The following is a 26,762-nucleotide window of genomic DNA, read 5'->3' on the forward strand; positions in this document are numbered from 1 at the left end:
TTTTTAACCTGAAGGAAGTGCAGAGTATGTGGAAAGCCAAGCAAATTAGATAGACTCTTTGTAGCTGCACATCCGTAAATAAGTTCAAGGGGGGAAACTTCCGCACTGACAGAAGGAGGTTAGCATTTTCCACCTTTCATGTGCTTTGAAGCCAGGCAGATTAGTAACAGAGCGCTGGTTAGCAGTCTACCATAAAATCCTCACTTTCTAAGGGCAAGTCTTGTTCCATCTATTAATACGTGAAACAAAATGAAAACGCTTAAAGGGAAAGGACAGCAGGAAAATACATTTCAAAGAACCCCAAACTTCAAGGAATGTGAATCAGTCTCCTCTCCTGCCCTTCCAGACTACACAAATAAAGTCACTTACACGTCGCTTTGGTGTGTGTAAACTCTGTCAAACAGAGCTTCTGGAGCCATCCACTTAACTGGAAGCCGTCCCTGTATAGTTGGGGGGGAAGGAAAGAGAAATGAAAATGGAAGCCATTGGCTGGATGATTTTAATACTGATTTTTGCTTCTAATAAATCAGTTCTCAGAGATCGGTCCTATAATGCAAACACATAGTTTATTTCGAAAACTTTCATTAAAAAAATATTAATAAAATGGATGTAAGGAGGAAGGTTATTAAGAAAAAATAGATATGAACACTGAAGATAAAATTTAAAATGTGTAGGGCTCCAAAAAAATGCTGCTTGTAAATACGCATAGGATAAGCAAATCTAAGTGGAAAAAGATCATTTCACTACAGGTTTTTAAAGAGTAGAAATAAGAAACAAAAAAAACTCTTAAAATCAGGTCTGCTTGCACAAAGTTCATCACTGAACCCAAGAATTTTGTTTTCCTTTTCCCAAAGCTTGCAGCCACAACTGCCTGTAGCTTTGCATAAAAGCTCTGCTTTGCTCGAGCCAAGGAGTTGTACCAAATTTGATATGAAATGTGTTCAGATCCCCTCCAGTGCCAACAAATCCCCACCTGGCTGCTCTGCCTTTTGGAACTATGCAGACTCTGATAATTACTGTTCAAATGCCATTCATCGCTCAGTGCTTTATTTTTGTAAATGAGCCAGGCGATGTGATTAATTAATATTTTGTATTAACCTATTTAGTATTAACAGAGTCTGAAGAACTGAAAGAATTCTGCAAAGTTCCCATCTTGATTTGGGACAGCTTTAACAGAAAAACAACAACAGGTACTGAAAATCCATTTTCTCAAGCTCTAGACCAACTTTAATACTACAGTTATTTACATCCAAGCAAAGGCGAAATGCATAATCCTGTATTGTGGCACTACCACACAAACAGGATTTTTATTATGGTTACTGCTATCAATGTTTATGCAGTGTTTTTTGAGATCCTAGGACTGGTTCAAAACAAGCTACAATCAAATTTCCACCTATTTCAAATGATTGGAGTCAAGGACACACAACATGGATAGTTATATTCTAGCAGTTATAATAAATCATAAAAAATAGAGCCTATTTGTTTATCTTTTTAAACTAAACATCAGTGTAAGAGGGGGAAAGAATTGCTTATGTCCTTGATGTCTGTTTTCTGTCTGATTAAAAGCGAGTCTCCTGGACAAGAAGCCCATTAAGATTATAACCATAGTTTTGAAGTGAAACATTGAAAGAAACGCTTGTTTCCAGAGATAAGAAAACCATCCACTTACATTAGTAGTCTTTTTATAATAATCTATATTGTTGATGTCTCTGGCTAAACCGAAGTCTGCTATTTTCATGACATTATTTTCAGTTACCAAAACATTTCTTGCAGCTAGGTCTCGGTGGATACACTGGAGAGAAAGACAAGACAAAAACACCCACTGAAATACACCGTTGCAAAAAAATGGAATTATTTCTAACCATACTTAAGTCTCCTTTAAAGATCTGAACCCAAATCCTTAGGTTGTAAAGCCACAGGTTTACTCCAAGTCCGTGCAGTAAGATTGCTGTGGTTACCCCATTGCAACCTATTCAGGTCCAGCCAGGTGCTTCCAGGTTGAACAGCTGCCCAAAAGTCTCTTTGAAAAGCCTCCCTTTGAAGCCTTGTACTTTACCAAGGATGAGAGCTTGGGTGTTGAACTCAAACGTTCTAAGATGTTTGTGACCCACTCTTTGTTACACAAACCCCAGAAACAGGTAACACAGCATTTTCATTGCAAATGTCTGTTAATGAGTGTCACCGTGTTGCTTCTTACATTATGTTGTATCAACTGGACTAAAACCTGACAGTCTGGATCAGTGCAACCTTCATCAATATGAAAGATCTTCTTAAGAGATCTCCAGTAAATCATTTTTAGCCAGAAGTCTAGGGTGTGTATGTTTACTTCAACCATGAGACTACAGCAATTTCACTTTGGAAAAAATAAAGGCAATTTGGGCTCGGCTGTTTGCTTTTCAAACAGCTTTGATACTAAAACTCCAACCAGTATTTCCTCAGATTTTTTCTTTCTTCATGCCAGCATTATCCTGAAAACTTGGAGCTGATATTCCTGACACTGAAAGGAAGTTGTGGCAGCTCTGGGTATTATTCCTACCTTTAAGGAACACTTTTGGGGTTTATACAGAGTGGCAGTAGGGTCGTGGTAATCAGTGTTGCATTTGGAGTCCTCCTAGGATATTCTACTACTTCTTAAGTCAAATAGTTGTGTTTCTTCTTCTTTTCCTGCTCAATTTCAGTTTACTCTATGTTGCCCCCCTTATTTCAGCCTCTGCATGGACATGCTGGACAGAACCACTACATAACAATTAGTAAGGGCCCACATCTTTTCTCGCATTATAATTTGTCCCAGTGGTTTTCTGAGATCTCTCATCCTGCACGTGTAAAATGAGTCTACGAAGTTTCTGCTCCTCACTGGGTGAGCCGTGGGGAGCTGCCAGGAAAAACTGCACCAGCAGTGCCTTCACATAGATGAGACTAGACAAGAGTACACCTTCATAGTCAAATCAGGCTTCAAACTCAGCATCAGCCATGTCACAGTAGCAGAAATAACATGGGCAGCCTTCCCACCCTGTCCTTGTCCTCAAACCCTACCTGCTATGAGACAGAAAGAACTCCTCAAGGCGCTTGCCCAAGTACACATAGCTAATGTCCACTGATAAGGCAAGGCATCTTAATGAGTGTGGCACAGGATCTAGAGCAGATTTTCTGCCATTCTAGAACAGCAAGCCAGAGGGCAGAACATTTCAAACAGCAGGCAGCATCTCCAGGTGAATCCAGCAAGTGAATAAAATCCCACTACCTTCTCTCAGGGTATTTCCGCTCTCTCACACCCTGCAATCTTGCTATTTCAAAATGGTGCCATGACTCACAGCCATGTCTGCCAGGCTTTGCAGCCAGCTCTCCGGCCCCAGTGATTTGCTGTCCCTTTGCAGTGACTGGGGCTACCCCCTGCAGCTCTTGTGCTATACTGGCACGTCAGAGAGGACACAGCAACAGAATTTTTGAAAGTATTTATCCAGTTTGGAACCAACATACAATTGTTTGTAAGGCAAAAACTGGAATTGACACCCGAGTATCTTCTTTACTTATTAAAATCATATTCTATATATATTCTATTAAGTCTCTGTGAGCCTTTTATTAGCCTGAAATAACAAGAACACTGGCTCTCTCACAGCGCCTGCATGGTGAAAATACCATGAGAAGACTAGATCTCTTATTATTCCAGCTCAGTAAAGGGATCCCAAAGGGGAAAAGAATTAGAGAAATACAAACAGAAATGGTGGGATGTCTGAAGAACGGGAATGCAAAGTTTTTACTATGTGCTGCCTTGTTTTCTTCTTCCCTGTGCCTCATGCAATGCATTGCGTTCAGTCAAGTTCAGCACAGCACCGATGAGTGTTTTTGCAAAGGAACTGGACCACAGAAGAAACGATGCTGCTGTGTATATCTGTGTGAGCGCACACTTTCTTGCAGTATCCTGCAGCAGTGTATCAGAGCTTTTCATGATTTGCCTACCAAAAGATTTATTTTTTCCTTTCACAATGGTCCTTTTTTTTCTTGGGCTGTGGCTCATTGCCAGGCAAATGTTTCATTAGTCTTACAAAAGGGATATTCTAAGGTGCTTTACCTAATACAATACTCATGCTCGCTCTATAGATTTTGTCCTACTGTCATGCTTGTCTCCCTGTCTACTCTACTGAAGAATTACTATTTCCAAACAAAAGAATAAATGCAAAATTAGACTTCAATTCCTACTCCCCACCCCTATCTCTACAATTGCAGAGAAGCAATAAAATCCCATAACTCTGCACAATAGGACTGGAGTTCAAACTCAGCTCTAAACTTTGGTTAAAACCAGCTCCATAGATGGGAGTGGTCTGAACTGGAAATTGGTACAAATCCCACTAAGCACGCCATGCTTTCCTGGGGTACCTAGCATCAGTATCTGGTGCTCTGGTTTAGACACTGGGTCTAAACAGTGCCCAGAATACCCAAGATTGCCTTCATATTAAGGCACAACATGCTTATGGAGTCCACTGTACAGGGCTAGTTAAGGTTCCATAAATGTAATTTAACTGAGGTACGACCTGAGAAAATCTGTCCAAAGAAAAGCTGAAGAAATAAGAGTCTAGAGACATCCCATGATGCTAACTTATTTCAACAAGCTTGTTAGCCTAACAAAGGCAAGTTTCAAGCACGGTACTTAATTTACAGTGACTAGTGCACTCCATTTACCTTTATTTTTAACTCTCTTGTTCACAATTTCTGCCCATGCACCTTGTGATGTTCTCCACACTGTCTGTTATCATTCTGTAAATCCTTTCAGTAACAGAATTCATTTACTTTACATCACTATCATAGAATCATTAAGGTTGGAAATGACCTCCTAAGATCATTTAGTTCAACCATCCACCTACCACCAATGCTGTCCACTAAACCATATCCTTAAGTGCATCTACTCTTTCTTTAAAGAACTCCAGGGACAGGGACTCCATCACCTTCCAACTTGTTCCAATGCCTAACCACCCTTTCCGAGAAGAAATACTCCCTAATACCCATTATCTGAACCAATTTTGTTAAGACTGACTAGAAACAGAAGGCAAACGATGCCTTGCTGTCTCGTGGGTGGAATAATGAGACTTGTATAATTATGTGATCACCTGTGCTTACATACTCAAAATACACATAGGTATGCAGAAAAGTCATTCTCCCAGCACATTATTGACCATAAATAACACGAGAACAAAACTTAACCTACAACCAAATATGTACCAAGTGCTTCATGTACTATTTGCTGAGTTCTACCTACTTTTTGTGAAGCCAAGTACTCCATGCCTCTTGCCAACTGGTACGTGCAGGATACCAAGTCCTTGAATGTCATCTGCTCCTCTGGGACCCTGTTAATATCAAAGGAGTACTCCATCCCAGGAGGCCGGCGTGCTCGCAGGTACTCACGCAGATTTCCTTTGGAAGCATATTCTACAATCACATACAGTGGACCTTTGGATAAACAGAAGTGTGTCAAAACTGGAGTAAGGTCAAAAGGTAAAATGATTTTCTGTAGAGAATCTTCTGGTGCTCTATAATAAACAAACTGGATTAATAAATGTTTAACTGTGAATCCAGTAAGCACAACTTGAACAAAAAGGAGGACTGGGCTTCGGTAAGTGGCTGGCTAAGGCTGCTTTAGAAGGATAGTGGAAGAGCTGCATTAGCAACTGAAAGTACCTAAATCCTATTCCTTCCAGACCATGCCATGTACTGAAACACAGACATTTTCAGACCCAAAGTGTCACAAGATCTAAAGAAATACTTTCGCTGTGTTTGACAGATTTTCTAATTTCCAGAATTTGTATGTCTTTCTGCATGACTTTTAATATATAATTATCATTTAACAAAAACATCGTGGTCTTTAAAGAATAAAATTACTCATTTCAAATTCAAAGGGCACAAGTTTTACTAAAACAAGACTGACCATTCAGAATGACAGATGTGGGTAAAGTCACTATAAAATGTCATTTTTCCCTACAGCAAGGGATTCGAGTTTTCACATGATATAGTACCCTTTCTATATTAAAGCTGCAAATACAATGAGACACAGGAGTTAAAATATCACTGCTAAGCTAGGGAAATATCTAGAAATCCCATCACAGCATGACAATTTCCTTAAAAACTCTTGAAAAACGATGATTAACGAGAGTTCTGGAGACCCGTGTGAAAGCCCTGGCTTAGTTTCTTTTCTCTACTCACCATCCTGGGTACAGGCTCCAAGAAGATTGATGATATTTTTATGTTTCCCAATCATCTTCATCATCTCCATCTCTGACACCAGGTCGGATAGATCCTTTTCTGTAGCATCATCTGCACAAGACACAAGTTCAGTTCCTACTTTCTGTTGTGCCAGCCTGAGCGTCTCTATGGCTCACCAGCACGTGATTTGACATGTAGAACATGGGGTTGGTTTTCTAGCATACACTGCACATTGTATGCTGTACAAAGCCATGTGTTATGTCCTAATAAAAATTAGTCTCAGCCTCTTTGACAGACTGACTGCTTCTTCAATCATATGTTAAGCAGTACAAAACATTAAAATCCTGTCCTTAACTATCAACCTTTAAAAACCATGTCTTTCCTAGAAGTTGACTTCATAATAAAATTCAAAACCAATAGGCACTAACCACCTGGGCTAGGATCTGCATGCAGACAGCTGCTGCTACGAACTCGCACAACGCCAATACGTCCAAATACTCGCGGCTAAAGATAAACAGGCTGTCAAGAGCCCAGATTTACACCACAAACCACCGAAGGCTGAGGTCAGCTATGTGCACTCTGACCCCCCCACAACGACAGAGCTCAGACACTACAAGGGAAACTTTTCATGGCTGAAAGCAGGCTGAAACCTTGCTCAGCCCATTTTCTTACCTTTCAGCATCTTCACTGCCACAGTCACTGCTTCTTTGGGCCGGTCTTTGTCAATTCCCACCGCTTCGGCCATCACCACTTGCCCAAAGCAACCTTCCCCCAGGGGTTTACCCAGCGTCAGCCTGGAGGTGTAAACGGGGGATTAACACACAGCATCTGGGGCAGGGGCACAGCCGGCACAATTCCAGAGCTAAATATAAAAGGCTTTCAACAACTTGCTGCAGCACTAAGCAATTATCATATGGAACTAATGAGATGCACGGCGTGTGTCGGTTTTCACACACACCACAGTCTGTTTTCTTAGTGAAACTATAATGAACATCTAATACCAGCAGATCAGTTGCTAAACCCAGCTTTTAAGCTGCCCTTTTGCCTCTAACAGGAGAGGCTGCACTCCATGGTGCATGGGCTGAACTTGCAGAGCATCCGGGTGCAACCGAAGCTCAGAGTGCAGGAATGAAAGGCACAGCCTGTCTTCTTGTGGTGGTTGGTGTGGCACATCTTCTGCTTCTTCACGCAGACTGTGAGGAGATGGAAGAAAGGTTTCTTTGTGCACATCATCATCTGTTTAACCTCAGGCAGCTGATGGTTTGTGTGGGTGAGGGTGGTATCAAAACCAGGTGGGTGTTTTCGGGATCACTAACCCTGGGATATACCAGCATAGAGAGGGAGCAGTCAAACATACTGTCAGCCTAACTTTTGCTCAGAATTCCTGTTTTTGCTTTCTGCCTGTGGATGTGGGTCATGAATGTTTGCCTAATGATCTCTTGCACCTAAGGGATCGGCCAGGACAGAGAACAGCCCAGCAGCGGCTGTGCTTGAGCTCAGCTGTGGGTGGTTATCAGCCACGTTATCACCCCTGTCCTCCTCCCTGCAGCTGAGGAAGCAGCCAGACAGCCGTCTTCTTGCAGGAAAGGGGCGGGAGGACAAAGATGAGGGGGAGCCAAGGGGGATGCTCGTGTGCCTTGAGCCACTGCCAGCTCTGTTCTGCAGTCCTGCTGCCCCGGGGCCCCGATTCCCCAGCCACACGACCAGCAACAAAAGGCAGCACCTTCCTCAGGACAAAGCACTTGGCAGGGCTTGGTGCACCCTGCACGCCGCTCTCTCCACAACCTCCTGTCCACAGCAAGATCGCTCTTCTTACATCTTCACACATTCCCCCAGCGCTTTGATCCTTTGAAGGGTCGAGACGGGAGCCTTTATCCACCCACAGGCTGGTTTTTGGCTGCAGGCTCACTGCTGCCACAGATGTCATGAATGAGGGCAGCAGAAGATGCCTGCTCAGCTGTAATAGGCACACAGGCTTCCATCTCAACTTGAGGAGGATAAAAAAAAATAAAATACAACAAACTTCAAAGCCTCTGAGCCAAATCTTTTGGGTTCCAGCACATTGCTCATGGGCCAGATTCTGTCTCCTTCACCCACAGATAATGCTGTTGAACTGCAGAGCGATGCTGCAGCAGATGTCATGAAGGATGTTTGATGAACTTGTAGTAGTCAGCATTATCCAACGCGTTGGCCAGATTTGGGCAAACATTTTCATAACCAAGCTGCTATAGTCGTGGCTTTCCATGGCCACAAGCAGGACTCACAAGTACAATGTAGGTAAAGCTGGTTGTGAAAATCATGGATTTATATTTTCCCACACTGGCATGCACCAACAGAAGGCTCTTAGACTGGGGGCAAGCGGCTTGCAAACCCCACTTGCTTATCTGCTCAGGCATAAAGGAGAGGTGAAGGGCACTTCCTCCCCAGAGCAACTCGTGGACGCTGTGTCAAGTGCAGTCTTAGCTGTGTTGAGAACTCCTCAATCTGTTTTGGATTGGTTTCTAAAGCAAACGTTGGCTTAAAAAGGTGCAAAGACTGAAGGGCAGCAAATGCTATGCTGAGGTCATCCTCAGAACTGAATTTGAATTTAGGATCTTGGCAGAGAACAAACATTTGCATTGGAAACTGATTAATTTATGTGCTATTGCCCTGCTAGGACTAATGTAACAAACCCCTCATTGTGTGCCTGCTGCCCCCCAACTTAATAAACTGCCTCTAAATAGCTTCCTTTCATTGGAAATCCGCTCCACCTACATTTGTGCTGAATGCCAGTTTTAAATGTTTAGCACACTAAAATTTTCCGCATTTAGTGTATCCCCCAAGGGTATGGGGTATGTATACAGGCCCCCCTGTTGACTAGAATACTGCAGGTGGCAATTACTGTGTTTTCCACTAGTTTTCAGCTACATAATTAAAAGTAATTTCCAGAACAGTTGTCAGAAGGTTCAAAATTACAGCTCTACTATCCAAAAGGCACAGCACTGAGCTTTCAAAGAACACTGCTCAGGACAGAAGGTGTCAGTTTCTCAAAGCCTCCTGAAAAAACTTCTTAAAATTAGTATCAACTTCAATATATCATCATGGTCCTTACCTGTGTTAATACCATCTCTTCTACACGTCCATTTCACATTAAGAAATGTGGTTATGCCTCTGCTCATTCAGCAGCTCATTTTGCATGTTTGTCTAAAACCATTTTCTAGACTTTTCCATCTCCTATTTTATACCGTATCACATCTTTAATAAACATTGATCAATTATGCACTGAACTACTGAGAAATATGGCTTAGCATACAGAGGTATTGCTTGGGCTTATCTCAACTGCTCTTTTGCAGTGAAAATAAACCCGAACAACATGCAGAGAAAATTCCATTTCTATTGAAAAATCAAAGCGTAGATAATTGAATACATCTTGATCTTCAGGGAAGGTTCAAGTAATCAAGATTTTCTCTTAACAAAAGCAGCCATGATACACATTCAGCAAGAAGCTTCCTCTCATACCATGTCATGTTTTACAGGTGCACGTGAGGCAGTGGTAAGGAAAAAAGGCAACTTACTTATCTCTTGGAAACTCCCATTTCGGGTCCTCTGGTAGTTCATATTCCGAGACCCCTGCCAGCATTGGGGCATCAGCAGTGGAGGAGAGACGAGTAGTTATCCTCACCAGGGGCGTGTTGGAGTTCATGGAGGAGCTCGAGTCAGCCGACACCTGTTATTGCAATGCAAGATGCAAAAAACAGAAAGGCAGACATGTAATCTTGGCCCAATATCTGAAAAGCAGTGACATATAAGAACCAAGCCAGCTAAGAACAGTGGTGCTAGGGAAAAGAGTGGCTGAATCTGAACTCATGTGTAGAGCACTATCCTACATTTACCCTCCCATGTTAGCACAACACTGACTCCGATTACTGCCCCAGATATAGGTCTGTCTCAGAGTTTCAAGCCCACAGATGAAGAGTTCTAAAAGCATTCATTCAGAAGGGAATTTAAATTTTTCTCCCAATTTACTGGTTTATTTTTTTTAAATTCAAGTATTTACATCACCAACCTTAGATACCTAAGTGGGCAGCCTATACCATGAGCAGAAATTACTAACCAGCATTTTCCATTCACTTTTTGTTTCCCTTGTCACCATTTGTTTTCTGAAATCAGTACACAATTTAGTGTTTCTAGGTGTTGCTATTAAACCAAAATTTTCATTTTTTAATTGACAAATGGCATTTTCACAAAAGCTCCCCTATTTAATCCACTAGCATCAATGACCAAGGTCATGTGCATGTGTAAGAAACGTAGGCTCCTCTCCTATGTTTCCTAAATGTTGAATATTGAAACTATCAAAAAGCTATCACAATATTAAGGGGGTACTTAAGAATTTAGTTCATTTAAAACTGAAGTAAAGATTCTGAAGGCAAGGCAGAGAAGAATTCGTTAAAAAACGAAACGTTTCACGTCCAATGCTTCAAAATACAATTCACTTTGGAATTCATCATTGGCCTCAAAAAAAAAAAAAACACTACATTTTTCTCAGAGCACCACTTAGTTATAAACTACTCTGAAAATGGAAGCACCAGCTGCTCCATCCACATAACAAAAATTGTGTTGGTGAAAATGGCGCATCTTCCAGAAGGTGCATCTTCCCTTACACCAGCAAACAACCCGCTGTCTTAAAAATGGCAGAAATACATCCAAAATTGCTTGTATGACCAATCTGTCCTCTCCTTGAAACGTGAATCCTCCACCTCTCTTCAGGCCAAGCCCAAAGCTGGCGACCATGGTGGGGCGAAGGCTGTTGCAATGCCATCCCTGGGACCCATCCTCACATCAGGTGGTAGAAGACACGTCTTGGGCAGCATCACCAGGGCCTCTCCCAAGCTGGAAGCTCAGAGCTATAACCATCGCTCTTGGCCTTTCTCCTTATCACCTGGAATCAACTTGAGCACCAGGTTTGCTTATGTAAAATGTTACCGGGCCACAGTTTTGTGCCAGAGGTCTTATAGCTAGATAAAAAAGCTCTTGTAAGCAAACAGATCCTGTCAGCGATACACAGTGACACGAACACAAAATCCTCTTGTGTCTATGACACCTGATAAGTGCTCAGTTATATTAAGTCCAACTAACAATTACACTCACAGCCGACTGAATGACTCAAGCTCCTCAGAGCATGGCTGAAAGGCTTCTGTGACCATGACACACTCTTGCACAATGTATTTTGACAAGGTTAAAGCTCTCAAATTTCTCATGATGACCTTGTTACATTTTTTGGTTTAGATGCCTTTTTGCAGGTAGACAACTTCAAGACCATCCCATCAAACAGGTTCAGGTTCTTGACAAGTTTTTGTCACAGATCAGAGACTAAGCCTAGAAAAGGGTTTCATAAGCATTAAGGGCTGCTTTCAAAAGGCTAACTTTGGTAACTGGTTTTGAAGCTGACTGATAGACCTTCCTTGAGATGAGAAACCCCAGCTTCTACTCCTGAGATATGCCCAGGAACAAGAAGTACAGCTGCACAAATAAAGCTGCCATTCAGCCAGGGAAGGTGGACCTCCTCCCCCCATCCATCCCACCATCATTAGCCTTAGTATTTACTCTCAGCAAATAAAAGTACCTGACACATTCCTCTAGAATAATAAATACAGCGACCGCTTGGGATCCAAACAGAAAACTGCTATTAATGCAGACTGCGGAGCTGTAAATAAATCAGTAAATGAATACTAAACAGAGCCCTTGGAGAGGGATGCTGCCATGCCCAGCCCACAGCAGGAACACACCTGCTGACGCTGAACTGCTCATTCAGATCTGCATGGCAAGTCAGCTGGAGAACCAGCACCAGAAATAGACTTCTACTCATTTTCATGATTTCACTACAATTTAAAAGTGATGCTTCACAGAATGAATCAGCTCAGCACTAAGAAATGTGCAAATCTCCATCAACAGCAAGTCTTCCCCTGCACTTCAGTTTTCTCCTGTTTCATTCATCTTTCCATCTCTCTCACTGGAAACCTACTACTAAATTCCCTATGACCACTTCCTCATACTTTCAAAATCCACCCACTGTTCTCCGGCCATTCTACCATTATATTTATTCAAGTCCTGACATTTATATATATCTAATGTCTTTCCATGGGACAACATAAAGGCAAATTTAGATGATGCCCCTTGTGCATCAGAAGTTGGCCAAAAACGTTCCAGGGTCATTTTCCTCATAATAGAGTATTTTTTACTGACACTGTTTAGATCTCTGCAAAAGCTCCGTCTTTTCTCTAACACTCACAATTCAGCAGCCTTACAGTAGTAAAAACTGGGAAATGTAAACTTGCAATAAACTGAAATACCCTGGTGAGACATTTCAAACACAGACATTAAATAATAACAATAATACTATAGAAAAACAGATAAATGACAGTCGATTTCCCATTCAACAAAACTGAACATGTTTACTTTGCACAATAAATAAAAGATTGACTGGAGATGCTGGAGATAAACAAAGTACACTCACTTGGATAGGAATGATGAGAAATCCAGAGGAACTCTTCAAGTGTTTGGGAGAAGAAAAATGGACTGCACTCCCAGGGAACGTTCTCCTGATTGACTGGCTGGAGCAGAGCAAGTCTTACAGGAGCTGAAGGGCTATAAAAGCCTGCTCCAGAAAAGGCTCAGCCAACCTAGGCTTCAGTTAAAAGAGATTTTCTGTTTTAAAACAGCCCTTTCCCTCTCACACAATAGTAAATAATTAACCTTCAAACACATCTTTTAGCATCTCTTCTCACTGCTTCAGAGTGCACTATAAAACAACGAGGAAAGTCTTACATACTCAAAGCTCAGTAGGCATGGTCAATTTTAGTCTATATGGGTATGCTTAAGTAAGAGGATGTAGGAAGCCTTTTTCCAGCCTGCTGCTCTCCCATGTTCACACAGGTTAGAGAACCAGTGGTGATCCTGCCACGACGCCCACACCTCAGGGTGCAGAGCTGCTTTCTCCTGAGTTCCGTGTACTCTTTTTGCTTTCAGTTATGCAACAATTCAAAGCAACAAAGGGGTAACGTAGGCCACGTTGAGTTTTTCCCAACAAGCTTGCAATTATATTTGGGTACAGACCCAAAGCCACCTCGTCTACTGGGTCTACTGGGTGCCTGCCACAAAGCAGAAAGCAGACGTCCGTCCAAAATGCTCAACCTTCTTGGTCAACCACCCAGCCCACCAAGAAGTGCTTCTCTCTTAACACATCGCTAGTCAGGAGGAAGGAAGCAAGGAGGGGCACTTGATGGAGGTGAATGAGACATCTCCAGTGCCTACTCACCACATTTATAGTGCCTGTTTTAAGTGGTTACGTTACCCTGTGGGGTTAATCGGGTGCTTGATTAAAGAAAGGAAGGCAGAAGTCCACTTGAGCAGAACACTGGAAGAGCTACTGTGCTATATGTTAATCTCAAGAGGAAGGCAGTCCTCCATTATACATGTTTCCTGTGTGCCTTCTGCTTTTAGGAGGCCAGAACCAAGCAGAATATCAGCCTCAGACACATCCCAAACTCCATTCCTGCACTTCAGAAAGAGAAAAGCCCACTGTCTCCAAACCTCATGTACTTAGCATCATTATATCCCCATTTTAACTAAGTATTTGTCCCTCAGCCAACATGCTGCATTTAATCAGCTTTGAGATAAATACTTCACAAGCATTTTTAAGCAGAGCAGCATTTAAAGCTTAAATGAATCTTCAGATGCTATGTGGAAAAATCAGCTGCGGAGCAGTGTGTAATTGTCTGTAATTGATTATGAAGGGTGTTTTCCTCCACTGATGATTTATGCTATATCCTGAAGCCTGGATCTGTCAGCTCTGGCACTCACACTGTGAGATTTTAGCAGCCATGCAGAGACTTCCTATAATCGTCAGTCTTTTTTGAAGGCTCTGCTGTAGAAGTTAATTTGAAGTCATCTGCATATATGTATATAAATATAATTGGTAAGTAGTGCAGTTAAAAACGGTCCATCTGAGTGCCTGGATCTAGCAAAATAAGGTAAATTTGCTACAGGAGCCTGAGGATTCCTAAGGTAAGCACTGGCATAGCACAACTCCTTCAGGAACAGCTTTCTTTTCAAAACACACAGCAACAAACTAACAAAGGACACAACTAGGCAATAGTTTCCATATAGCGAAACCAAAGGATAAAGCAAGAAACTAAAGAATGTAAGGCAGTAAATTCCTTGGAACATGTCTTACTACAAGTTATGTATCTATCTTTGAATTTCAGAGTCTATTCTGTGAAGTGAATTAAACTTCCACAGCTCGATCCTACATGCTTTACTTGATCCAGATTTCTCCTTGGCTCCAGCTGCCATCATCGTTTTGAACACAGCCATTTTGCCTGGTGAGCTGAAGTCTTGCTCTAGATCAGCCTTTGCTCATCACAAATGCATGCACCATATCTTTATATAGGGTTAGAACAACCAACCCCTGTACGTGTAAATTAACATTAATGTCATTAAGATACAGTAAAAGAAATCATTCTTCCTCCTAAGGCGCACACGCACACAAACATACAACTGAGCAGCCCCAAAGCTTTACAAAATAACTGCACCTCCTAGCAATGCCTGCACTTTGCCCGTCAGTTCAGAGAATCTATCAGCTGCAGCCTGTGCTGCAGATTGGTGTGTGAGCTCAGTCCTGCAGTGCTTCTTCCCACTGCCTGTTGAGCTGGCACTCCCAAGCAGAACAAAGCCAGTACCAGTGGAATATCTGCAACTGCTCGCTACATTTCCCTGTAAGCAGTTTCTATCTTGAAAAGCAAGAACCAGAGCTGAGTGAGGGGTAGGACTGCAAGGGGAGGGAACTGATAATTCCCAACTTCATCATGATCCTTCCTATGAATGTGAAGAGAACTGTGTTTTGGCAGGAAAAGAATGCCTGCATGTGAGAAGTGATAAAATCCCGTAGTAGCTCAGACTAAATAGCCAATGTGTGAGAGTCCAGGCCTGCAAATCAAACCACATGTTACCAAACAAGACTCCTAAACGAGATGGCATCACAGCCACGCAAATCCCTCCTCTTGAACCAGTATTCTTTTCATACCCACATCCTTAGGGAGCCTGACCTCACAGCAGAGAGCTTCCAAGACAATATCATGAATTCCCCAAACCATGGCCTCATTTCCCTGGAATCCCACCAAATCATCCAGTGGCCAGGCTCTCTGCCGCGCTCACACCATCTACCTGTCACAAGCACTTCCCCCTGCTCACTCACACTTATCCTCTCAGCTTTTTGGCCATTCCTCTGTCCCTCTCCTGCAGAGCACAGCACACAGGCAAAGGAAAGCCTGCTGCACCCATGCCTAAGGAATCTTCACAGCAGACAGGCAAGCCACCAGGGACTGCTCGCCTCGTCCTGCTCTCTTAACCTGACAGTGAGCTGATCAGTGAAATCATCAGAACAAAGATGCAGATTTCTTCTCAACATTTTCAGTAGCTCTTTTCCTCTGTGAAGACGTGCTTGCAGAGAGCCCTTGAATGAGAAGCTCCTGTTAGTGAGGGAGTAATCCGGAGAATTGAGAGCGGTGGAATTTCTGCAGTGGGTTTGCTTAGGGGTTCTTACTTTCAAACACGTACTGTTTTTCAAATATATACTTCCACTTTTAAAAGCAAAATGCCGTTTTTTTGCTATAGCTGAGGAAAAGCAAGTGAAATGACAGACTTGACAAGCATGTTTTATGACAAGGATGTTGTCCTCTGTGAGAACAATAGCTTTGGAGAAGTTCCATATTGCATCATTTAATGATAAACAGCAAAGCTGAGGGCAGTGATTGGCACCGGGGTCACACACAGTGAAATAACACTCTCCCATCGAGGAACCATTTGCAACTGACACAACTGAGCTCACACCAAACCTCAAGCAGTTTTTATGCCATCTATTCATCTCTGGGTTATTACGATACTCTTATATTCAAGCAGAAGTCTAATAAATGTCTTTTCTCTAAGCAGCTGATATTTATCATTCTCTAACTAGTTAAGTGTACAACTTCTGAAAAGCCCTCATAATCCAGAAAATTGAGTTTTAGCTACAGAGACATAAATTGAGCTGAGGGCTTCTCATCTCTTTGGGATATACTCATAGCCCAACGTACCTCTCCTCTCTGGTGATTTTCAAGCAAATGACTAAAACCACTTTTTTATTTTTTATTTTTTTTTAAGTGGCAAAGCAAGCCAGAGAAAATAAGAATTATCATTTTTGCTTATAAAACAAACCAAATATTTTTCACATTAGGTCACGTCCCTCACACCAAAACATTGTTAGCAACCACAACTTAGGGGACAACCTTCAACACATTAACGCAGGGATTTCTCTGCCATATTTCTAGCCATGCATTTGAAATCCCAAGACCAAGATCCCCCCCTAAGTGTGCATCCAAACTTTCAAACACCTACAATGAAGAGGGAAGGAGTATTACTATGATACTGAAAACATCCCAGGTTGGCTGCAAGAACCACAAGCAGAAATTCAACCCAACGCATGAGGTTGCAGATGGACCTGAACTAAACACTCAGATCCACACTGCCCTGACCAGACCTGGATCCAAAGTCTTTAGGAGGCCGTACTTTGTAGAATAGAGGCTGTTCTGGCAGGTGATGGCCTGTGACAAACCCAAAGGCATGTTACCTGCTCAGCTGGGTAGCTGCTCACAGTGTTGCCCTCTCCAGCAATGCTCACTGCCAGCAACAAGCAATTGCAAATTATGCTTTGTGCAATCCCGTTGTATGCATTTCACATCTGACTTTCACTTCTGTTCCTCACTCAGAAACACAAGCAGTTTTATCAGACGCCTGAGATCTGATTTAATATTGCCCCTGTTTTTACTTTATTGCAGCTTTTCCATTTTGAGGGTGCTAGGCTACGAAATTTCCTCCTCGTCCTGAAAAATACCTCTCTGTATCTGATACCTAGTTACTACAATAGAAGTCACCTTAGAAACATCATAAATACACAATTAAACAGGATTCTGTTCCAAAGTCAGCAAAAATTTTTCCATTGACTTCAGCAAGCTGTGGGGTCAGGCCCCAAATTACTTGCAATACATTTTTTTCCATCTATAGGACTGCTAATACAGTATAAATTCCATCTTTCACATTTTTGCTCCAACATCCCTGACTTTCTTGCCTTGAGACTGCTGCAGCAAGATGCACTTTATTCCCACGCCAGTCTCCTTGGTGCCAAATCCAACCCTCATTTCAATTTGCTTTCACGCTCCCTTATTCCTCCTTCCAACGTTCCTATTAAAGGATGTGCTGGCTTTGGGTATTGGTAAAAGTTCTTCAAACTCTTTATCTACTTTCTGTTACCTGTCTGCGCAGAGGGATTCGCTTTGTCAGCTTGTGGACAGCAGGCTGGCTGCTGAAGTCAGGCTTCTTGGTGGTGTTCTTCATGCGGCACAGGATGACCGTCAGCACCATGCAGGCGATCAGGAAGACCCCTATGCAGTAAATTGCTATTTCCAGGTAGTCTGGAGATGTTGGATATTCCTTTTCCTTTTCAGGAGCTGGATTGCAGGATTTCGGGAGGGAATAATCATGCCGCAGAGTTAGCACACAGTACAAGCACAGCTCAGCACAGTGCATGGAACAACATGAAACAGTTAAAACATCAGCAGTTCTAGCAGTGACTTTGCGACATAAAGATCACTGTGGATAGTTAGGCCACCTTGAAATCTGAGAGCTGTTCCTCTCTAAAGATCACCATTTTAACATCTCAGTTAGCCATAGTGGGTATGTTCATAAATAGACCTATATAGGCAGACACTTGTGTCTGCCTGCTGAGGAGACACATTCACCAAAATATCAAATTATCCCCTATTATTTTAGGGGAGAAGAAGGAATTGAAGTGTTCAAACTAGGTACATGTTCATTTTATTGCTCAAGTCAACCTTCAAAAGCACTGTACTTCCTTTTAACCACATAAAGGCATATTTAAAGATAAAAAAAAAAAAGAATTTGCTAGTCTAAAAGTATTATATCACAACGTGCAAACAGAAGATGGGGCTTGAGTCTGCATTGCTTGTTTATCCAAAATTCTCACTGGGCTCTTATAATACAGAAGGATAAATTGGTCCCTCATCATACTTTTAAATTCAATTGAACTGCTAGCAATATGCCTTTTGAGTCCTCCTTTGTCAGCCACACTAAAGCTGCATATTTAAGAAATGTGGTTGCTAGTCTATGAGATTGGTTGCAGAGGGAGTGGTTCTACCTAGATGTCACTCTGACAAACAACTTTGAAACAATCTTCAGGATACTTATATGTACAAACACAGTCCCTAATCCTTTATCTGGGGTTCATCCCCCGGATAGGCAGCATTCCACAGCAATCAGCAGTCACTCCACAAGCAATGCACGTTCAAGCCAAAATTTTCTTGTGCCTTGTTCTGGGCCAACAAAATATTTCATTCAAGAAAATTGCTTAAAATATGCTGTTCAAGCACTTACAAAATGCAAACACTGCTAGCAGAAGCAAGATTTACACAGGCACTGCCTGCCTGATTGGTGGCAGACCACGCAGGCTTGGCGTTCATGTAAGAATGAGATGTAACAACATTGTGCCATTTGATATATTTTGATAACGGTTAATATCTGCAGAAAATTTCACTCGTGTACCATGAATCTCAGCATTATGAGCATGCAGGCTTTGTACCTACTCAGGATTAACAATTAATAAACGGTAAGCACAAGATGACCCAGCAAACCTCAGGTGGTTCACATTTTTTCAAAGGAACTCCTAAGGCAGCTGCCAGCAGCTATAAACAAGAACATTTGACTAACGTCAAAACCAACTATGGTTACATCTTCTAACAGCTGATAACAATTTTCAGGCAATAAAGCACGTTGATGTTTGTTTCTTTTCAGGACAGAAACATCATCAACCCCAGAAAAGCAAGACATGCTTTGCAGTAAAAGCAAATGACTACTTGTTTTCTTAGAGCATGCGATATTCAAAGATGCATGGAGCTGATTCCCAAGAGATGAAGGGCACTGCTTCTGTACAAAATCCATGGCCATCAAAATTAGAGTTCTCATAAAAGGTTTGGATGATAAGTAACAGTGAATTAAGCATCCTGAATAGCTTGTGTATTCGGAGGAAGCATTACATGATTATGGCCAAATCAGTCCCCAAGTTTCTTAGGATAAATTTGAATTTCCTCCTCTTGAAGTTTGCAATGATTTATGTGCTGATTTTCAGTTATCTCACTGAAGTGAGAAAGAAATGCAGTTCCTCAACATTTCTGATAAACGTTTAACAGATGTAAACATAAGTTAAGTGCAACAGAAGTTGTCTGGATTTTGCTTTGTATTTTCTCTTTTTTAAAGATTTGGACTTGTAGACTAGAATGTGTCACAAGACAATCCACTGGCTTGCAACAAGTGTCTGTACATACAATCATTGCATACTCATCAAAAAAATGTTGAGGAAGCCCGAAGTCATTTTCTGAGACAGAAGCTGTGCTAATTCTGCAGCACTCAACAAGGGGGAAAAAAAAGAGGAAAAACCACTGAAAGAAAGCAGTGTATACCTGGCAGAACTGTCAACCATGCAGTGTGAAAGGATATCCCAATAGAATTACCCGCCAAGCATGTATACTCCCCAGCATCCTCAAAAGTTACATTCCGTATATAGAGAACCTCAATTTCTTTGTCCGTAGTGTTAACACCGGCAGCCTAGAAAAAAAAAGAGGGAAGCAAGAGAAAAAGCTAGACACTGAGAGAACTCTTGTGGATAGGGAGATGGAGCCACAGGGCTTTGCGCTTCGGAAAGGCAGAGGTGGAGAGATGCAAAGCTCCTTCCCCATCCACAGTCCCTCTTCCAAAAGGCGTTTACCAACAGGTCCCAGCTCACCTCAGAAAGTAATCAACACCCTTCACCAGACCAAAACTCACCACCTAGACATGCATGCAATCATATGACATGGAAAAATTAACCCACAAATCTTTTTTTTTTTTTTCCTTCTCCCTTGTTTTCGATAAAAGAGTGTTGAAAGAAAAGCAAAGAGAAAACAGACACAGAATGTGGTATCCTTTATATGTAGTTACCTGCATCAGAAGAATTAATTTACAAATATATATATATATATTTATATTTATTGAAAAATCAGAAGAGGGTAAATTCTAGTCCAAATGACACCACTTGGCAGAAGTCTCAAGCAGCCGATGGTCCCTGCATCACCTGCTGCACTGAAGTTAAATCAAGAAGCACTGTTGGGTCATTACGCACCAAACCTATCAGGGATTCAGTGCTTCTCCAATCTTTTACAAGTAGACAGAATCCAAAACCCAGAGACTCTTAGACATGGAACTCTCTAGATGTCCCAAGATGTAGATGTCCAAGAGTACAACAAGAATCCATGCCAATGCTTCTGTTCTCGAGATTTAGAGAAATTATTTTAAGTAGAATTGGTTGTTGTTTGTTATCTTTATTCCATCCAAAAACATTACTTTGAAGTATGTGATGATAGAATAAAAATATTTTTACAAGACCATTTCTGAGTAAATTTAGTTGTGAGTTGCAGTCACACTGTTGCCAATCTTCACTGCTCATGATGGGTTATTACCCCACCAGGAATGGATGAATGGAGGCCATAAGTGCTTCAATGGGCACTTATGTGAACATTTCATATATACATATACACGCACACGTGTGTGCATGTGATACACCAATTAGACTGTAATTACACTATTTATCAAGTACCTTAGATGAGAACTGCACAGTATGCAGGATTAACAACAAAACTGAACACAAATGAACACACAGACACCAGACACAAGAGAGAATAAAGACCAACATCAGAAACCACTGAGTATAGCACACAGAATATTGTGGGAATTTTTCCATGGCTGCTGGTGTAATACCAGTTGCAACACCAAAGGAGGATTACAAATACACCACAAGGCCAAGGAGTTATCCTACAAGCTGCCTGCAGTCTCCCAAAGCACCATTTTTATTTTATTTTTTTTTTTCGAGCTTCTACATCCAGCTTTCTTTAAAAAACATTGTTACCTTGTAAACTCGGCAGAACAGAGAGCCAGGCAGACTGGTTGGCCTCCCCTATATAATTGGAGACCTTACAAATATATTCTCCAGCATCCGCCTCTGTCACATTGTACAGTGTCAGCACTTCAGCATTGGAACTATTTATCCCCGAATGCTAGAATAGACCAATAACACAGGAGAACAATGTAACTGATGTCCAAAAAGGACACAAATCTGTCTAAGGTCCCACCACCAACACCTCATACGAATATGACTTCCACTTCATGCAAGCACCAGGGGCAAGACATTTAGGGTCTGATTTTTTTTCGCTTGTTTTTTAATCCGAAGCATCGCCAACCAGCTTGGAAAACTCCACGGTGCAGAACAACCCGGTGCCACCAATATGCCACATCACACTGGGGACAAATGGACATCCTCACAGGCTCAGCATCCAGAAAACCCAACCCTCCGACAAACTTTTGGCAACAGGTGTCAAGTGTCTAAACAGTCTTTGAAACAAACAGGGTGAGGGAACATCAGTGAAGTTATTTAAGAGGGTTTTCGTTCTTTTCTGAACGAGCCGTGCCTGAAATGTTTAGAGATAAAGGACTTCAAGGAAGTTTTTAAAAAAAAAAAATTAAAAAAATCAAATCAAAAGCATCTATAAGCTGCATAATTAGCATTCAGGCTACAAATGTTTATCTAACTTTTCATTTGTAACAAACACTTCCAATTTCAAAAGAAGTTCCGATCTCAGAATCCTTGGATTTACATCAAATAAATGTAACTCTTTAAAGAAGCTGTCACCAGCAGTAGCAGCATCTGCAACGCCTCACCTTTAAAACCTGAAGGTAAGGCAGTCCATCTGGTCCGTATTTACTGCCATTCTTCTCTACGTGTTTTATCCACTGAATGTGGGGTTGAGCATCACTGTAGACTTTGCAGACAAACTCGACATCACCTCCGACTACAGCTGAGGCATTTGCTGGAAGGCCAGCTTGGAGAATGGGCCGGTGCGGTGATCGCTCTGTTCCAGTGGGGAGGGTGAGGAGCAAGAGAGAGAAATAAAGATGCATAAATAAGCAGAGCTGCCAAGAAAACTGTAAGTGAACTCGAGCCAAAAAGCCCTGTAAGCCTGTTGGCTGACTCCTCCGAAATAACACTGCAGCCAAAACGTATAACGAAAGCTACAGTTCAAAGGAGATGACTTGAGCACTACACTTGTAATGTAAAGAATAGTTATTTGGGGGGAGGGGAGAAACCTTGACTAAAAGCTTTGTGCATTTTTTGTAGTGCAGACAAACAAGTAAAATATCTTCTTTTTCGAGAGTTACTCTGAAGAAGTACCTCTGAGTTTCGAAACGCTAAGCCTCCACCAAATTAGGGGCAAACAATCAGGTGTTTCGTTTTTTTTTTTTAACTGAACCAATAAGGTATTACAGTAAATCAAAAGATATTTCCCAAATGCAGCAGCAAAACTCACAGCACCAGAATGCACCATACATGACACATCCCAGACAGCTCCAGTTTTTAAGAACACTCTGATCAATACACTACAGCAACACTCAGACACAGCAGCAGAAATACCAATTTGTTATTCTGATCAGGACTCAAACCAATACTGAGCTATTCAGAATAAATAAATAAATATATATATATATTTAACGTGAGCTAATGTAGTTTATTATTTATTTGCTAGCCTAAGCATTTCATAAATGCTCTTCACTGAGCTGGCATCATTGAATACATTCTCCATCCGGGCATCCAGACAGGCATTGCAGCCACATTCCAAGCCTGGTTTTGTGGACGTTTCTTAGCAAAGCATCGATGGGAGCCTTCTCCTCAGTTATGAGGCGAGGCAATTTCCCACCACTGTCACCAAGCCCAATCTGAATGCTACTCAAATCTCCCTGGTGATGATCTGGGCACGAGCCTGGACACAGCAACCCTTCAGACAACTGCAGCTCTCATCCATCTGTAAGTGGGAACTCATTTCTTCTTTGCAGAATCATAGAATCACCAAGGTTGGAAAAAACCTACAAGACCATTCAATCCAACTATCTGCCCATCACCAATAGTTCTCTCTAAACCATGTCCCTGTACACAACATCCAAACGTTCCTTGAACACCTCCAGGGTTGGTGACTCCACCATCTCCCTGGGCAGCCCACATGAAAGCTTAACTCTACGCATATCTTTTCATGAGAACATAAAGTTAACACTGACCCATACACGGGTTCAGTCTATGAATCAGAAGTGAAGAGCCCATTGCTTATCACTGTCTGAGATTCGGTGCTCCAGGATTTTCTTCCAAGATCAGGAAAAAAGGAGCAAATCTAAATATTTATTTTTAGAGGCTGTGCGCTGCGAAAGCTTCGGCGTTAAGAGCCAAATCAACTGAATTTCAAATCAAGTGCTCCTTCTTAAACACACTAGTTTCCAATAAACTGTTTCACAAGCAAACATTGCAAGTGTAACAGCAAATAATGATGCCCATGGAACAATGGGATCTTTCATACCGTCCAATATATTTGGCATGCGGCAAACATCTACTGGGAATTTATTCACTGAGGCTATGCTGGCAGCACACTACAAAGCAGCAGTCTTATTTGACTTGTGGCAAAAGTGCATTTGTATTGCAGTCATTAAATTATTCCATGGCTATGTATGTCGTTTTCAAAAGACCTAGGAACGGTTTAACTTTGTGTTTTTACTTGTAAATTACAGTAGATTGTACAAATTACTATTCTATCCGTTCTACAGAAAACTTTTTAAGTTTCTCACCTTATCCTAAATAAGCTCTAATTCCATCTCCCTCACCCCTTCATTTGGGTACAAAAACAGCAAGCAAGATCTCTCTTTAATAGAAACCTTACACCATCTTCCAAAACTTATTACAGCTGCCTTCGGTATAAAATGAAACCTTAGAGAATGTTATTTAAAATGTTTTTTAGAAGTCAGTAGGCCTCATGTTTCATTTCTCCACATCAGGGTTTGATTTCCTTTGTGACCTTACTCGCTGCCCTTAAACAAACCAGAGAACGAGGCCTGAAACATCTTGGAAAAGTTCCCACTATGGCAGCACCAACACACGAAACGTGTTTAGTTTATCCTGATAGCCATCAACGATTTAATCTTTTATCGATGTCTGTCAAACGTCTCCTCTACCAAAATAGAAAAGGCCAAGCAAAGAAGCAAAAGCAAAGTTCTTACATTCTTACCCCAAATTCCTTAAAAAATTAAAGAGGGTATGCATATGTATAGGTAAAACGTTTGTGAAATTTCTGCTCTGAGGGTATGTGCGCTAAAAAACAAACTTCAGTTACCCTCCAACATGCAGAGCCATGTCTAGCATTCATTCAGCTTCCCTGCCTCAGTAGAAGGGAGTGCTCCTGTCTGCGCCCAAGAAACACAGAGGACCATAAATATCACGATGCTACTTCAGAGGGCTTTCATGTCAATCCTGGAATCCACGGGCCACAAGAAATGACATGCGTGTTAGGGAAAGTAACAAAATGCAGACAGAACTTCCACTAATGACTAAATTCTGTACAGTATCATTGCTCGGAAACTGTCACTCCAGGATGTTACCCTGTCTTTGCTATTTCTCAGCAAACTACATATATTTAGGGATTTTGCTTAGGTACTGTCACAAACCATATTCATAAATCTCACATCACTTTTTCACGTTTAAAATACAAGCCTTACATTTGTAAGCAGTTATCACCACTCAAACAACTGGCTATGCCAGTATTATATGGAATATCACATTTTCCTTTTATTAAATACTAGTATAAGAGTTAAAGATGCTTTCTCAAATATCTTACAAGCTGCTGAAACTGATGTTACATAATGTACTAATTACAGTTAGGACCATCACTAAACCATAGTGACTCTGTATATCCCTAGTTATTTCATTCAAACAACATTTTCATACTGAATAAGCTGGCAATCAAGCTTGCAACTCTGATACCCTACTGGTCTCAATATGGCCCTTCCTTCATTGCTGCTGAATTGAACCTCAAGAAATAAATCTTTGCCATCTGACTACTTAAAATTTAGTGTTCCATTCTCACTGCTAACACAACCTTTCAAAAACAGCTTATGCTATAGTACAGAAGATTGCCCCCAAAGATTAGCTGTCTTCAAGCATACTAAACACTACATTATGAAGACCATAAAAAGTAGTAGATACAAGTTCTGCTACCATAAATATTAGTTACTTAGTCAACTACATATAGATCTACAAGTTTTTTCATAGATATGCCCTGCTTGCTTGAGTAGACTTTTATGGTTCTACTAAAACACAATGGATGTTTAAAAATGAAGAATATTTTCTGTGATATTTTCTGTTGATCTGAAAGCAAGCCGAACTGAATCACTGTGTATAGATCTCTGTAGGTTATCTTTCATATACTCATAGAATGGCTTGGGCTGGAAGGGACCTAGAGAGAAAGATTGCTTAATTCTGGATCCCACCTTAAAATAAGACATCAGTTTGTTTTCCCCAATTTGCAGTTTTGCTTCAAAACAAGAACAGCTCCATTTGGGGAGACAATTATCTACAGACAGCAGTGAAACTGGCTGATTGTGTAAGGAATGTCAAATTCAATGCTACAAGCATTGAATACTGAAGTCTACACCACCATAAAAGCATCCAGGGCTTAAACATTTCTGCTCAAAATTGCTTGAACAGTTCTGATAGCTTATCTATCGGCAAACAGAGTTGCTATCGGAAAAGACAACGGACAAAGAGAGCTGCCCAATGGCTCAGAAGAAACTCTCATTTAGTCTGTTAATGTTAAAACTTTAGAATGCCTTTCTCCAAGACAGGAAACTGTAAAGAATGCAAGGCAGCTGGAAAATTCCAAGTTTCCTAAAAATGGGCACAAATGGACACTGGAGATGGGTGGCAAGGAGCAAATCCTGCCACCAGCACTGCAGAGAAGCCAGCCGGGAAGCAACTAATGGAGCCTGCACACTTCCCAAAGAGCTCCTGAAAACTGGCCTTTTCAGCAGTTTAAAGCCCTTGGGCAGGTGGTTCCTACAGAAGGTCACCTCTCTCCAGTGTTTGGCTTCATCTTTTCCAATATTTTTGCTGACCCACAGCAACTAACGGAGAGGGAAATCTAAGAGGTGAGAGGCAGGAACATCATGATGCAAGGACATGAGATGAAGATCCCAAGAGATGGAGGCGGTCGACAGGGGCTAGAAGACAAATTTTACAGCCAACAGTGACCAGAAGATCTGATCGCACCACTGGTCTTGACATCTTGGAGGTGCAGGAATGAAAAAACACAGAAGAGAGGCTGCTCGCTGAGCATGCCAGCTGAAGAAAGATGTAGGACAGGGCTTGCTGCTGCCAGAGGCCAGAGAGAGCCTATTGTGACTGAAAAAGTGCCACTGCCGCTCCTGGAGTGTGCTGGCAGGGAAAGGAGACAATAACCCCGGAAGCAATGAGCTCCAGGTCCCATCTAAAGGCCAAGTCTCCTTAGCAACCTGGCTGTATCGAGGGCTGAGAAGAGTTCTGGCAATTGTCTATCCAAGCCTCCCTGCCATCCCAGGACAGACAG

General features: G+C 41.7%; 1 protein-coding gene across 5 annotated transcripts in view; it reads right to left on the reverse strand.

Moving 5' to 3' along the window:
• FGFR2 (fibroblast growth factor receptor 2) overlaps nt 1–26,762 on the reverse strand; it is a 42,779-nt gene continuing 16,017 nt past the window's right edge. The window contains exons 3-11 of one of the 5 annotated variants that reach the window (XM_010714890.2): nt 22,027–22,217; nt 19,788–19,881; nt 17,509–17,711; nt 9,747–9,898; nt 6,865–6,986; nt 6,193–6,303; nt 5,252–5,442; nt 1,670–1,792; nt 1–440 (exon numbers count right to left, since the gene is read on the reverse strand). In XM_010714890.2, coding sequence (XP_010713192.1) covers nt 366–440; nt 1,670–1,792; nt 5,252–5,442; nt 6,193–6,303; nt 6,865–6,986; nt 9,747–9,898; nt 17,509–17,711; nt 19,788–19,881; nt 22,027–22,217 — 1,262 coding nt within the window. In that variant the 3' untranslated portion in view covers nt 1–365. Of the gene's footprint in view, nt 441–1,669; nt 1,793–5,251; nt 5,443–6,192; nt 6,304–6,864; nt 6,987–9,746; nt 9,899–17,508; nt 17,712–19,736; nt 19,882–21,217; nt 21,366–22,026; nt 22,218–26,762 lie in introns of all 5 variants that reach the window. The other 4 variants (XM_010714889.2, XM_010714887.2, XM_010714888.2 and 1 more) reach the window with 4 other exon arrangements.

The sequence above is a fragment of the Meleagris gallopavo genome, chromosome 8 (genome assembly GCF_000146605.3).
Source record: "Meleagris gallopavo isolate NT-WF06-2002-E0010 breed Aviagen turkey brand Nicholas breeding stock chromosome 8, Turkey_5.1, whole genome shotgun sequence".
Classification (NCBI taxonomy): domain Eukaryota; kingdom Metazoa; phylum Chordata; class Aves; order Galliformes; family Phasianidae; genus Meleagris; species Meleagris gallopavo.